At 51.0% G+C, this 15000-nt stretch overlaps 1 protein-coding gene across 1 annotated transcript in view; it reads left to right on the top strand.

Annotated features, from left to right (window-relative positions):
- The window catches only part of snapc4 (small nuclear RNA activating complex, polypeptide 4), a gene marked incomplete at its 3' end in the record, with an annotated part of 18159 nt that overhangs the window by 1348 nt on the left and 1811 nt on the right, over positions 1–15000 (top strand). Inside the window, 18 exon segments of the mRNA XM_062417384.1 lie at positions 904–1017; positions 1514–1651; positions 1929–1954; positions 2256–2378; positions 3884–4024; positions 4352–4436; positions 4545–4626; positions 5054–5155; positions 5245–5317; positions 5723–5887; positions 6341–6491; positions 6896–7002; positions 9596–9690; positions 10066–10160; positions 11503–11594; positions 11899–13884; positions 13989–14664; positions 14967–15000. The exon segment at positions 14967–15000 is cut by the window's right edge and continues 229 nt beyond it. Coding sequence (XP_062273368.1) covers positions 906–1017; positions 1514–1651; positions 1929–1954; positions 2256–2378; positions 3884–4024; positions 4352–4436; positions 4545–4626; positions 5054–5155; positions 5245–5317; positions 5723–5887; positions 6341–6491; positions 6896–7002; positions 9596–9690; positions 10066–10160; positions 11503–11594; positions 11899–13884; positions 13989–14664; positions 14967–15000 — 4283 coding nt within the window. The 5' untranslated portion in view covers positions 904–905.

Genomic DNA, 15000 nt, shown 5'->3' with positions numbered 1-15000 from the left:
AGTACTACACAGTACTACAGAGTACTACAGAGTACTACAGAGTACTACACAGTACTACACAGTACTACACAGTACTACAGAGTACTACAGAGTACTACAGAGTACTACAGTGTGTATTTACAGGTTATAACTCTTTCAGAATGCAGCAGCACGTTTTCTCACTGGAACTAAAACCCATCACACCAGAACCCTCAGACCCACACCAGAACCCTCAGACCCACACCAGAACCCTCAGATCCACACCAGAACCCTCAGACCCACACCAGAACCCTCAGATCCACACCAGAACCCTCAGATCCACACCAGAACCCTCAGATCCACACCAGAACCCTCAGATCCACATCACACCAGAACCCTCAGATCCACATCACACCAGAACCCTCAGATCCACACGCAGCAGAACTCTAGTTACCACTGAGGAAGAGGAGGCAGCTTGTTGTGTTTATGTCTCAGGCTCCACATCAGTGCTCACATTTAAAAGCAGGTTAAAAACTTTTCTTTTTATGACAGTGTTTGGTTAGGTGTGTGTGTGTGTGTGTGTGTGTGTGTGTGTGTGTGTGTGTGTGTGTGTGTGTGTGTGTGTGTGTGTGTGTGTGTGTGTGTGTGTGTGTGTGTGTGTGTGTGTGTGTGTGTGTGTTTGGACTTGTTTATCTTGCTAAACACTAGCAGTGTTGTTAGTTATTATTATGATTATTTGTTGTGAAGCACATTGAGCTTTATAAATAACATCTGATTGATTGATACTGTGTGTGTGTGTGTGTGTGTGTGTGTGTCTGTGTCTGTGTCTGTGTGTGTGTGTGTGTGTGTGTGTGTGTGTCTGTGTGTCTGTGTGTCTGTGTGTCTGTGTGTGTGTGTGTGTGTGTGTGTGTGTGTCTGTGTGTGTGTGTGTGTGTGTGTGTGTAGACATGTCTGTCTCTCTGTCAGCAGAGAGAGAACGGATCCAGCGACAGGTGGATCAGCTGGAACAGAGTCTGTCTGCAACACCCGGTGACCTGGATCTGCTGAGCAGTGAGACAGGTACCTCTCTCTCTCTCTAACTATGACCTGTCTCTCTCTCTAACTATGACCTGTCTCTCTCTCTCTAACTATGACCTGTCTCTCTCTCTCTAACTATGACCTGTCTCTCTCTCTCTAACTATGACCTGTCTCTCTCTCTCTAACTGTGACCTGTCTCTCTCTCTCTAACTGTGACCTGTCTCTCTCTCTCTAACTGTGACCTGTCTCTCTCTCTTTCTCTCTCTCTAACTATGACCTGTCTCTCTCTCTAACTATGACCTGTCTCTCTCTCTAACTATGACCTGTCTCTCTCTCTTTCTCTCTCTAACTATGACCTGTCTCTCTCTCTCTAACTATGACCTGTCTCTCTCTCTCTCTCTAACTATGACCTGTCTCTCTCTCTCTAACTATGACCTGTCTCTCTCTCTAACTATGACCTGTCTCTCTCTCTCTCTCTATGACCTGTCTCTCTCTCTAACTGACCTGTCTCTCTCTCTGGACCTGTCTGTCTGATCAGATGAGGACTCAGACGGGGACACTGAGGACGAGGTGAGACAGGATGGAGCCGGTCTGCTGGCTCAGAGAGACCAGATCCAGGCTGAGATCCAGAACCTGGAGCACTACCTGGGTCCACACAGTCCTGTCTGTGTGTCAGGTACCTGTCTGCCTGTCTGCCTGTCTGCCTGTCTACCTGTCTGTCTGTCTGTCTACCTGTCTGTCTGTCTGTCTTCAGTGTTTTTAATGATGATGTAATAGTGGATGTGACATAATGATTGAATGATTGACAGGTAGCCTCAGGTGTGTTTCATTTCTGATCCTGTGTGTGTGTGTGTGTGTGTGTGTGTGTGTGTGTGTGTGTGTGTGTGTGTGTGTGTGTGTGTGTGTGTGTGTGTGTGTGTGTGTGTGTGTGTGTGTGTGTGTCTCTTTGGCAGATGATGACATCAGCAGCAGTGATGAGGTCAGTACTGTTTCCTGTTTGCTGACTCAGCACAGGTGTGCACGTGAACCTGTCACGCTCACACCTGTGCTGAGTCAGCATCTCATTGTGTAGAATATATAAGATCTGCATCTCTACGTAACCATGGAAACGTGTATGTGTGTGTGTGTGTGTGTGTGTCTCTGTGTGTGTGTGTGTGTGTGTGTGTGTGTTTGTGTGTGTGTCTCTGTGTGTCTCTGTGTGTGTGTGTGTGTGTGTGTGTGTGTGTCTCTCTCTGTGTGTGTGTGTGTGTGTGTGTGTGTGTGTGTGCGTGTGTGTGCAGAGCGATCTGGGTCTGTCCCTGTCGGTGGACTCGTGTCTTCAGATGAACCTGGTCTATCAGCAGGTCGTTCAGGAGACGCTCAACCAGCTGGAGACGCTGCTGACTAACAACCACAGACAGCAGGTCAGTACCGACACACAGACAGCGGGTCAGTACCGACACACAGACAGCGGGTCAGTACCGACACACACACACACACACACACAGACAGCAGGTCAGTACCGACACACACAGACAGCAGGTCAGTACCGACACACACACACAGCGGGTCAGTACCGACACACACAGACAGCGGGTCAGTACCGACACACACACACACACACAGACAGCAGGTCAGTACCGACACACACACACAGCGGGTCAGTACCGACACACACAGACAGCGGGTCAGTACCGACACACACACACACACACAGACAGCGGGTCAGTACCGACACACACAGACAGCAGGTCAGTACACACACACACACAGACAGCAGGTCAGTACCAACACACACAGACAACGGGTCAGTACACACACACACAGACAGCAGGTCAGTACCAACACACACAGACAACGGGTCAGTACACACACACACAGACAGCGGGTCAGTACACACACACACACAGACAGCGGGTCAGTACACACACACAGACAGCGGGTCAGTACACACACACAGACAGCGCGTCAGTACACACACACAGACAGCAGGTCAGTACCGACACACACACACAGCGGGTCAGTACCGACACACACAGACAGCGGGTCAGTACCGACACACACACACACACACAGACAGCAGGTCAGTACCGACACACACACACAGCGGGTCAGTACCGACACACACAGACAGCGGGTCAGTACCGACACACACACACACACACACACAGACAGCAGGTCAGTACCGACACACACAGACAGCGGGTCAGTACCGACACACACAGACAGCAGGTCAGTACCGACACACACAGACAGCAGGTCAGTACCGACACACACACACAGCGGGTCAGTACCGACACACACAGACAGCGGGTCAGTACCGACACACACACACACACACAGACAGCAGGTCAGTACCGACACACACACACAGCGGGTCAGTACCGACACACACAGACAGCGGGTCAGTACCGACACACACACACACACACAGACAGCAGGTCAGTACCGACACACACAGACAGCGGGTCAGTACCGACACACACAGACAGCAGGTCAGTACCGACACACACAGACAGCAGGTCAGTACCGACACACACACACAGCGGGTCAGTACCGACACACACACAGACAGCAGGTCAGTACCAACACACACAGACAACGGGTCAGTACACACACACACAGACAGCGGGTCAGTACACACACACACACACACAGACAGCGGGTCAGTACACACACACAGACAGCGGGTCAGTACACACACACAGACAGCGCGTCAGTACACACACACAGACAGCGGGTCAGTACTGACACACAGACAGCGGGTCAGTACACACACACAGACAGCGGGTCAGTACACACACACACACAGACAGCGGGTCAGTACACACACACAGACAGCGGGTCAGTACACACACACAGACAGCGGGTCAGTACACACACACAGACAGCGGGTCAGTACTGATGATGTCACACTGTCTCCCTGCAGAAGGAGCTCCTGTCTCAGTTGTCTGGACCAATCAAAGAATCTTCTAATGAACAGCCCGCCTCCACCTCCTACCAGCAGCCAATCAGCATGTACCTGGGTCGCTTCCTCAAACCGTACTTCAAGGACAAGCTGACGGGACTGGTAAGACATCAGCTGATCTCCAGTCAGCTGATCTCCAGTCAGCTGATCTCCAGTCAGCTGATCTCCAGTCAGCTGATCTCCAGTCAGCTGATCTCCAGTCAGCTGATCTCCAGTCAGCTGATCTCCATGGAGATGCTCTCAGCTGATCTCCATGCAGCTACTATTGATCTCTGTGATTAGGCTGTATATTGGTAGATGAGGTTAAGTTTCATGTGTAAACACTGTCAGCTGACCTGTAGTTGAGGTGAGGTAATGAAACGTCCTGATTGGTGGATTAAATTCTGCCGTCTGACCGACCAATCAGCAGCTGTGTCTGTGTGTCACCAGGGTCCTCCACCCAATCAGGAGACCAAGGAGAAGGCGAGCAGGATGACGGGCTGCTTGGACGACAAGAGCGTGAAAGTTAAACGATGTAAGAACCAATAATCAGACAACACTTCCTGTGTCTCACTTCCTGTGTCTCACTTCCTGTGTCTCACTTCCTGTGTCTCACTTCCTGTGTCTCACTTCCTGGTTCCAGGGGAGAGCTGGCAGAAGAACCTGCTGATCCACGCAGTGACCAGAGACCGTCTGAGGAGGCTCATCCAGCCCAAACTCTCCAAGTCAGTTAGTAGAGACCTCTACCTGTCTGTCTCTCTACCTGTCTGTCTCCACCTGTCTCTCTACCTGCCTGTCTCCACCTGTCTCTCTACCTGTCTGTTTCTCACCTGTCTGTTTCTCACCTGTCTGTCTCTCTACCTGTCTGTTTCTCACCTGTCTGTTTCTCACCTGTCTGTTTCTCACCTGTCTGTCTCTACCTGTCTGTATCTCACCTGTCTGTCTCTCTACCTGTCTGTCTCTCTACCTGTCTGTCTCTCACCTGTCTGTCTCTCACCTGTCTGTCTCTCTACCTGTCTGTTTCTCTACCTGTCTGTGTCTCTACCTGTCTGTGTCTCTACCTGTCTGTCTCTCTACCTGTCTGTTAACCTGTCTCTCTCTCTCTACCTGTCTGACTCTCACCTGTCTGTCTCTCACCTGTCTGTCTCTCAGGTTGGACTATATGACTCAGAAGCTGAAGACAGCAAATCAGACAGACGGGCAGCAGCTCAGAGATCAGATAGACAGTCTGGAGAGAGACATCGAGCTGCTCAGGTGTGTTACTGTGTGTGTGTGTGTGTGTGTGTGTGTTACTGTGTGTGTGTGTGTGTAACTGTGTTATAACACTGTCTCTGATTGGTCAGAGTGAAGAAGGACGATGAGCTGATTGGTGGTCGACATGAAGATCACGACTGGCAGAAAATCTCTAATATTGACGTAAGTTTAAAAATTATTAAATAAGTGAGAAACGTTTTCTCCTGATACATGAAGATCAATAAAGCTGACTTTGACTTTGATAACAAGATCTCCTCCTCCTCTCCTCTCCTCTCCTCTCCTCTCCTCCTCTCCTCCTCTCCTCCTCTCCTCTCCTCCTCCTCCTCCTCTCCTCTCCTCTCCTCCCCTCCTCTCCTCTCCTCTCCTCCTCTCCTCCTCTCCTCCTCTCCTCTCCTCTCCTCTCCTCTCCTCTCCTCTCCTCTCCTCTCCTCTCCTCCTATCCTCTCTTCTTCTCTCCTCCTCCTCTCCTCCTCCTCCTCTCCTCCTCCTCTCCTCCTCCTCCTGTCCTCTCCTCCCCCTCTTCCTCTTCCTCCTCCTCTCCTCTCCTCCTCCTCCTCTCCTCCTCAGTTTGAAGGAACGAGGGATGGGGAGGACATTCGTTGTTTCTGGCAGAACTTTTTACATCCTTCAGTGAATAAGAGTCGATGGAATCAGGAGGAGGTGAATCAGCTGAAGGAGATCAGCAGGAGACACAAGGAGACGCACTGGGAGAACATCGCCCAGCAGCTGGGGGTGAGACACCTGTCTGTCTCTCTGACCTGTCTGTCTCTCCACCTGTCTCTCTCTCCCTCTGACCTGTCTCTCTCTCTGTCTCTCTCTCTCTCTGATCTGTCTGTCTCTCTCTCTCTCTGACTTGTCTCTCTTTCTCTGACCTGTCTCTCTCGTTGACCTGTCTCTCTCTCTCTGACCTGTCTGTCTCTCAGACCCGTCTCTCTCTCTCTCTCTCTCTCTCTCTCTGACCTGTCTCTCTCTGACCTGTCTGTCTCTCTCTCTGACCTGTCTGTCCCTCTCTCTGACCTGTCTCTCTCTCTGACCTTTCTCTCTCTGACCTGTCTCTCTCTCTGACCTGTCTCTCTCTCTGACCTGTCTCTCTCTCTGACCTTTCTCTCTCTGACCTGTCTCTCTCTCTGACCTGTCTCTCTCTCTGACCTGTCTCTCTCTCTCTCTGACCTGTCTGTCTCTCAGACTGGGAGGACAGCCTTCATGTGTCTCCAGACCTTCCAGCGGTCCGTCTCCACCTCGTTGAAACGCAGTAGTTGGAACGCGACTGAGGACGATCAGCTCAGAGAGCTGGTGGACAAGATGAGGATCGGAAACTTCATTCCCTACACACAGAGTAATGACATCACACTGTGACATCACACTGTGACATCACACTGTGACATCACACTGCGACATCACACTGCGACATCTATTACATCATACTGTCAGGGTCAATAATATTTAAAAAACATATTGACACCCGTCTCTCTCTCTACCCGTCTCTCTCTACCCGTCTCTCTCTCTACCCGTCTCTCTACCTGTCTCTCTCTACCTGTCTCTCTCTACCTGTCTCTCTACCCGTCTCTGTCTACCTGTCTCTCTGTACCCGTCTCTCTCTACCCGTCTCTCGCTCCCCGTCTCTTTACCTGTCTCTCTCTACCCGTCTCTCTCTCTACCTGTCTCTCTCTCTACCTGTCTCTCTCTACCTGTCTCTCTCTACCTGTCTCTCTCTACCTGTCTCTCTCTACCATCTTGCAGTGAGTTACTTCATGAAGGGTCGTGACCCTGCACAGCTGATCTACAGGTGGAACCAGGTTTTGGATCCAAGCCTGAAGAAAGGACCATGGACTAAAGATGAGGATAAGGTAAGCAAGGGGTGGCAGGACTAGTGACAGAGGTAGAGGACTAGTGACAGAGGTAGAGGACTAGTGACAGAGGTAGAGGACTAGTAACAGAGGTAGATGACTAGTGACAGAGGTAGAAGGACTAGTGACAGAGGTAGAGGACTAGTGACAGAGGTAGAGGACTAGTGACAGAGGTAGAGGACTAGTGACAGAGGTAGAGGACTAGTGACAGAGGTAGAAGGACTAGTGACAGAGGTAGAGGACTAGTGACAGAGGTAGAGGACTAGTGACAGAGGACTAGTGACAGAGGTAGAGGACTAGTGACAGAGGACTAGTGACAGAGGTAGAAGGACTAGTGACAGAGGTAGAAGGACTAGTGACAGAAGTAGAGGTCTAGTGACAGAGGACCAGTGACAGAGGTAGAAGGACTAGTGACAGAGGTAGAAGGACTAGTGACAGAGGACCAGTGACAGAGGTAGAAGGACTAGTGACAGAGGTAGAATGACTAGTGACAGAGGTAGAAGGACTAGTGACAGAGGACCAGTGACAGAGGACTAGTGACAGAGGACTAGTGACAGAGGACTAGTGACAGAGGACCAGTGACAGAGGACCAGTGACAGAGGACTAGTGACAGAGGTAGAAGGACTAGTGACAGAGGTAGAAGGACTAGTGACAGAGGACTAGTGACAGAGGTAGAGGACTAGTGACAGAGGACTAGTGACAGAGGTAGAGGACTAGTGACAGAGGTAGAGGACTAGTGACAGAGGTAGAAGGACTAGTGACAGAGGACTAGTGACAGAGGTAGAGGACTAGTGACAGAGGTAGAGGACTAGTGACAGAGGTAGAAGGACTAGTGACAGAGGTAGAGGACTAGTGACAGAGGTAGAGGACTAGTGACAGAGGACTAGTGACAAAGGTAGAAGGACTAGTGACAGAGGTAGAGGACTAGTGAAAGAGGTAGAAGGACTAGTGACAGAGGTAGAGGACTAGTGACAGAGGTAGAGGACTAGTGACAGAGGTAGAGGACTAGTGACAGAGGTAGAAGGACTAGTGACAGAGGACTAGTGACAAAGGTAGAAGGACTAGTGACAGAGGTAGAGGACTAGTGACAGAGGTAGAAGGACTAGTGACAGAGGTAGAGGACTAGTGACAGAGGTAGAGGACTAGTGACAGAGGTAGAGGACTAGTGACAGGACTAGTGACAAAGGTAGAAGGACTAGTGACAGAGGTAGAGGACTAGTGACAGAGGTAGAGGACTAGTGACAGAGGTAGAAGGACTAGTGACAGAGGACTAGTGACAGAGGTAGAGGACTAGTGACAGAGGTAGAAGGACTAGTGACAGAGGACTAGTGACAGAGGTAGAGGACTAGTGACAGAGGTAGAAGGACTAGTGACAGAGGACTAGTGACAGAGGTAGAGGACTAGTGACAGAGGTAGAAGGACTAGTGACAGAGGTAGAGGACTAGTGACAGAGGTAGAAGGACTAGTGACAGAGGTAGAGGACTAGTGACAGAGGTAGAAGGACTAGTGACAGAGGACTAGTGACAGAGGTAGAGGACTAGTGACAGAGGACTAGTGACAGAGGTAGTAGGACTAGTGACAGAGGTAGAGGACTAGTGACAGAGGTAGAAGGACTAGTGACAGAGGTAGAGGACTAGTGACAGAGGTAGAGGACTAGTGACAGAGGACTAGTGACAGAGGTAGAGGACTAGTGACAGAGGACTAGTGACAGAGGACTAGTGACAGAGGTAGAAGGACTAGTGACAGAGGTAGAAGGACTAGTGACAGAGGTAGAAGGACTAGTGACAGAGGTAGAAGGACTAGTGACAGAGGACTAGTGACAGAGGTAGAGGACTAGTGAAAGAGGTAGAAGGACTAGTGACAGAGGTAGAAGGACTAGTGACAGAGGTAGAGGACTAGTGACAGAGGTAGAAGGACTAGTGACAGAGGTAGAGGACTAGTGACAGAGGACTAGTGACAGAGGTAGAGGACTAGTGACAAAGGTAGAAGGACTAGTGACAGAGGTAGAAGGACTAGTGACAGAGGTAGAAGGACTAGTGACAAAGGTAGAAGGACTAGTGACAGAGGTAGAAGTACTAGTGACAGAGGTAGAAGGACTAGTGACAGAGGTAGAGGACTAGTGACAGAGGTAGAAGGACTAGTGACAGAGGTAGAAGGACTAGTGACAAAGGTAGAAGGACTAGTGACAGAGGTAGAGGACTAGTGACAGAGGTAGAAGGACTAGTGACAAAGGTAGAAGGACTAGTGACAGAGGTAGAAGGACTAGTGACAGAGGTAGAAGGACTAGTGACAGAGGTAGAGGACTAGTGACAGAGGTAGAGGACTAGTGACAGAGGGTAGAGGACTAGTGACAGAGGTAGAAGGACTAGTGACAGAGGTAGAGGACTAGTGACAGAGGTAGAGGACTAGTAACAGAGGACTAGTGACAGAGGTAGAGGACTAGTGACAGAGGACTAGTGACAGAGGTAGAGGACTAGTGACAGAGGTAGAAGGACTAGTGACAGAAGTAGAGGTCTAGTGACAGAGGACCAGTGACAGAGGTAGAAGGACTAGTGACAGAGGTTTTAACAGGCTTTGTGTGTCTTTCTCTCAGCTATTGCTGCAGGCCGTCCATCGTCATGGGGAGAAGAACTGGTGGAAGATCAAGATGGAGGTTCCTGGACGCACTGACGGCGCCTGCAGAGACAGGTGAGATCTGATTGGATGACGGAGGATTTGAGTCAAGGAGCATTCCAGCACAATAAAGTTTAATGATATTTACAGACTAGTTACAACCAAGTAGGTCAGTGATAGGCCATAAAATCACTGGGTTGGTCAGGATTAATGCTGCAGTCTGCAGGGGCTCGCCAGGTTGGAGCTCGGTGAGGGACAGACCGTTGTGATTCCTGGAGGAGGCACAATCGTGTTTTAACAATGCAAGAAAAACATCTTCTTCCTCCTGTTCACCTCAACACACATTCAAGCCCCCCTAATATAAACTGAGGCAAACAGTGCACGGTAGTTTATATTTCTGTCGCAGCAGCTTTGAATGAATTCGTCATCTCGTGTGTTTTGTGTTTGCAGATATCTTGACAGTTTGAAGGTGGGAACAAAGAGGGGAGGCTTTGACGAACATGAGCGACAGTTGTTGGTGCAGCTGGTGGAGAAACATGGCGTTGGTGGGTCACTTTCTGAGTGTTGTTACTGAGGATCATGGGTACAATAGTGTTCAGATGTATTTCCAAAGTTATCAATACATAGGTCAGTGATGTAATTTAGACCTTTGTTGCCTTTCATATCTCCTCTCCATACCTGTATCTGTCTCTTCTCTGTTCTGTTCAGCTGTTAAATTTCAACTTAATCTATTATCTATTTAATGTATTATAATTAGGGATGCTCGATATTGACTTTTCTGCCGATATTCCGATATTCCGATATTCCCCAACTCTTAATTTCCGATACCGATATTTGCAGGCTTTTTACACCAAAACTATTATTAGGTAACAACATAACATATCTCCTAATGTTGAATTAACACATTATGCCTAATTTTATTTTGATGCCCCACTAGATGCAAACATAAATGCAACATGGCTTTCCACATGTAAACACTGTCTTTGCAAAATAAGAGAACAACTTCAATTTAAGTTATGGAACAAAGTGCCAACATGTCATTATTATGCTGCTTTGCAGTCATTTACTATCCGTAGGACACACTTGGAAATAGTTCCAAACCACAGACATAAGCCCCGTTTCTGGAGGCGGGACCTTTTATAGGAACGTCCTCTCACTCGCTCTCACTCGCTCCTCTCAGCTGTTGTGTCTCCAGCAGAGTAGGACCCAGATAGGACCCAGATAGGACCCAGATAAGACCCAGATAGGACCTAGATAGGACCCAGATAGGACCCAGATAGGACCCAGATAAGACCCAGATAGGACCTAGATAGGACCCAGATAGGACCCAGATAGGACCCAGATAAGACCCAGATAGGACCCAGATAGGACCCAGATAGGACCCAGACAGGACCCAGATAGGACCCAGACAGGACCCAGATAGGACTCAGATAGGACCCAGATAGGACCCAGATAGGACCCACCAGACTCTGACGGTGACGTCACAGAGGCGACTCGTCGAAAGCATAACTGAGAAAGTGGCAACGAGGAGGTTAACCTTCTGTTTGTGTGTTCGTGTACATGGTGGTGGACGCTATGAACTTGTTAGCCATGGTTAGCGACCCACGAGTCTAGCGTGTTGTTGTTGTTATACGTCATCAAGCGCCGGTAAACGTCCCATGCTGCGTTCATGCAGGCTCGGAAATGCTGAAGCCTACAGAAAAAATATCGGTTATAAAAACCTGATACCGATGATATCGGAGGGCCAACAATATCGGACATCTCTAATTATAATGTATATGTGTAATGTAAGGAGATCGGTCCAGGATGTAAGATGTTGTTATATGGTTGACATAATGTGTTGTAAATGTCTCACATCCTCATATAATGATGTTAAATGTGTCTCAGGCCGCTGGGCAAAGATCGCAGCTGAGATTCCAAACCGATTTGATGCTCAGTGTCTGAGAGAATGGAGGAAGCTGTCGAAACCACCTGCTCAGGTACACTCACCGGTCCTCTGCTCTGTGGGAGGCTGGACCAGAACCAAAAGATAACTGGATTTAGTGCTTCTTAATTTAGTTCATCGCCATATTTAGTGATTCATTCAGTGGCCACCAGGAGAATCTGAATAAATCAGGACATCATCAGCATACAGTGAAATGAGATGCTCTGCATGTTCTGTCCTTACACTATAGTAATCAAATGAAAAAAGGCCTTAAGTCTCGTTCAGCTGCATCCACATAAAAACAAAACAACCAGAAACATCAGAACTGACTGTGTGACTGACTCTCTCTCCTTCAACAGAAAAAACCCAGAGCTAAACGTTCAGAGAGTAAAGAAGGGACGAAGAAGAAGGCCAAGAGGAACATCAAGAAGCGACTGATGAAAATCAAGGAGGAGGACAGCAGTGAGGAGGAGGAGTTCATGTTGGAGTACTTGGACAGTGATGACGAGAAAAAGAGGAAGAAGAAGATGAAAACGGAGGTGGTGGAAGTGGAGAGGACTGAGGTGGTGGAAGTGGAGAGTACTGAGGAGGTGGAGAGGACTGAGGAGGTGGAGACGATCGAGGAGGTGGAAAAGGAGGAAAAGCAGTACACTTTCCCCCCTATGCAGGATTGGATTTCAGCAGAAAAAGCTCAATGTTTGTCCTTCCTGAGCTTTCAGCCAGTGATCCTGCAGTCCTCCAGTGGCGACCGCTCTGGGGAACCTGTCAGGTCAACCATTCTGGGCCAGTTCGGATGCTCCGTGATCATCGGTCCAAAGCCTCGAGTGCTGCAGTGGGAGGAGCGCCACGACAGCAGCACCATGATGATGGTGTCATCTAACCAGCTGCGAACCTACCTGTGCAACCGGGCCAACGGGTTTAAAAAGTCACAGTCGGGGAAATGTAACCAGCCGGGCCGGGTGACCGACGCAGTGCTGCAATGCCAGCTGCAGGCTGCCGTGACGCCGTGGATCGGCAACCTGCTGATTCCAGCGAAAGCCCGACTGACTGTAGCCGATGCCCTGAGAGAGCGCGGGGAGAAGGTCCGGCTCACCTCCACAGTCTTCTTTGAGGTCTTCCTGCAGACCCTGAACGTGGACACTGTGGGCTGCAAGGAGATGATAGAGCAGAGGAGGAGCAAGGTGGTGCTGCTGACCCCGTCCCCTCGCCTGCCTCCCGGCCGCTTGAAAGATCCAAAGAAAGTCTCAGGAATGCTGCAGCAGAAGAGGATGAGGGAGATGCAGCAGGACCTGGACCTGAAGCACAAACCGGTCTTGGAGCATCTGCAGCTGGTGCAGCAGAAGCAGGTTCAATCGCAGAAGCAGCTCTTACTGCTGCAGCCGCCTCCTCCTCGGCTCCTATGTACACCTCCTCAGAATCTTCCTGGTTTTCGCCCTCAGATGCCTCCCACCACACATCCTCAGATGGTTCCTCTGCCGGTTCTTCGTACCGTCTTCCTGCCTCGTCCTGGTGGCGCCTCCATCCGGCCTGTCCCCACCACCTCCCTGGCCACGCCCCCTTCTGCTCCACACACACTTCCTCCGGGGGGGGTTGTCCCCTCTCCGTCACCTGCTGCCCCTCCTGTCTCTGTTGCCCCGATGCTCCCGAATGCCACATCCACCACCTCCCTCCAAGAGGCCGGACCCTCGACTCAAACCCTAACAACAGACCCGCCCACTTCGTCTAATCAGCCTGTTTCTTTTGGCTCTTCAGTAACCAATCAGCTTGCTGTTCCCTCCTCCCTGACCAACCCCCATCCTCCCACGATAACTGAAGTTACTTCTCTTGCACCTCCTTCAGAACCTACAGCTCCAACATCCCAAAACCTCAGTTTAGTCCCAACCAATCAGCATGCTCCATCCTCCACATCAATCCTACCTACTCCTGTCCCTTGTGACCATGACTACACCCTCCTTAAACCCAGCTCCGCCCCCATCAAGCCTCTCAAAGCCTCGCCCAGAGGGAGGAAACCAGGGAGGAAACGGAGGAGGCGGGGGGAGCAGAGTGGGACCGGTGACAGCGAGGACGGAGCTTCTGCTGCTGTGATCCAGAGCAAAAAGAGAGTTAGGAAGGGGAGTCAAAAAGCCAAAGATCTGCAGGAAGCTACTGACGCCACGGTAACACCTCCTCCTGTTGACTCCGCCCCCGCCCCACCTCTCAAAGCTTCGCCCAGAAGGAGGCGGGGGGAGCAGAGCGGGACCGGTGACAGCGGTGACGGAGCTTCTGCTGGTGTGATCCAGAACGGGAAGAGAGTTCGGAAGCCAAGTCAGAAAGCCCTCGATCAGCAGGAAGCTACTAAAGCCAAGGTAACACCTCCTCTTCCTCCTCCTCCTCTTCCTCCTCCTCCCCCTCCTCTTCCTCCCCCTCCTCCTCCTTCTCCTTCTGACTCCACTTTGTTTGTTGTTTCCAGACTGAAGCCAAGAAGAGATCTCCTGCTTCTCCTGGTAACAGGCCGGTGCCTCAGCTCTCTGGCTTGACTTTCCTTCCGGGTCAGCCCATGTGGGTGATGATTGCGGGGGGGCTTGTCCAGGTGACGTTGCTCCCAAAAGACCCCCACCCGCCCCCACCTGGGAGTGTTTCATCCCTTCAGTCAGTCCCAGTCAGTCCTGCCCCCCCTTTGCCCCCCCCTAAACTCTTCCTGCCTTATAGAGGAGGTATCAGAGCCGACCCGGCGGCGCCCCCTCCCCTCAGGAGGGAGGCGCTGCAGTTCAACCCCTCCCTCATGTTCCAGGAGCCCCGAGCAGAGGTGTGTGATTGGCTGAGCGGGCGGGGGGGGGTGCTGGTACCTGGACTGGGCGTGTCCCTGCCGTACCTGCCTCCTTTCATCAGCAGTCTGAACACACTCAGCGAGCTGCTGCGAGCTCAGAAGTCTCTGACCAAGTCGTCTCTGCAGCTGCTGAACCGCTACGCCGAACCCAGAAAGCCCACCGCACCTGCAGCCAGGAACACCTGCAGCCCCACCGCACCTGCAGCCAGGAACACCTGCAGCCCCACCGCACCTGCAGCCAGGAACACCTGCAGCACCCCCCCACCCCCACACCTGCCTGACTCCACCACTGACCCCACACCAGCCGGGGACAGACCAGGTACACACTCCTACACACTCCTACACACACCTGATACACACGCCTATACACACACCTGCACACACACCAGTACACACACCTGCACACACACCTGCACACACCTGTACACACACACATACACACGCCTGCACACACACCTACACACACCTACACACACCTGCACACACACCTGCACACACACCTACACACACCTGATACACACACAAACACACACCTGCACACACCTGATACACACACCTACACACACCCGCACACACCTACACACTTGATACACACACCTGACAGCTCTCCCCCCCCCACAGACCCCCCTCCAGAGGAAGAGGCGGAGCTTGTGGT

The sequence above is a fragment of the Scomber scombrus genome, chromosome 4 (assembly GCF_963691925.1).
Source record: "Scomber scombrus chromosome 4, fScoSco1.1, whole genome shotgun sequence".
Lineage (NCBI taxonomy): Eukaryota > Metazoa > Chordata > Actinopteri > Scombriformes > Scombridae > Scomber > Scomber scombrus.
Note: the sequence above shows the minus strand (reverse complement) of the source record. Positions and strands in the feature narration are given on the sequence as shown.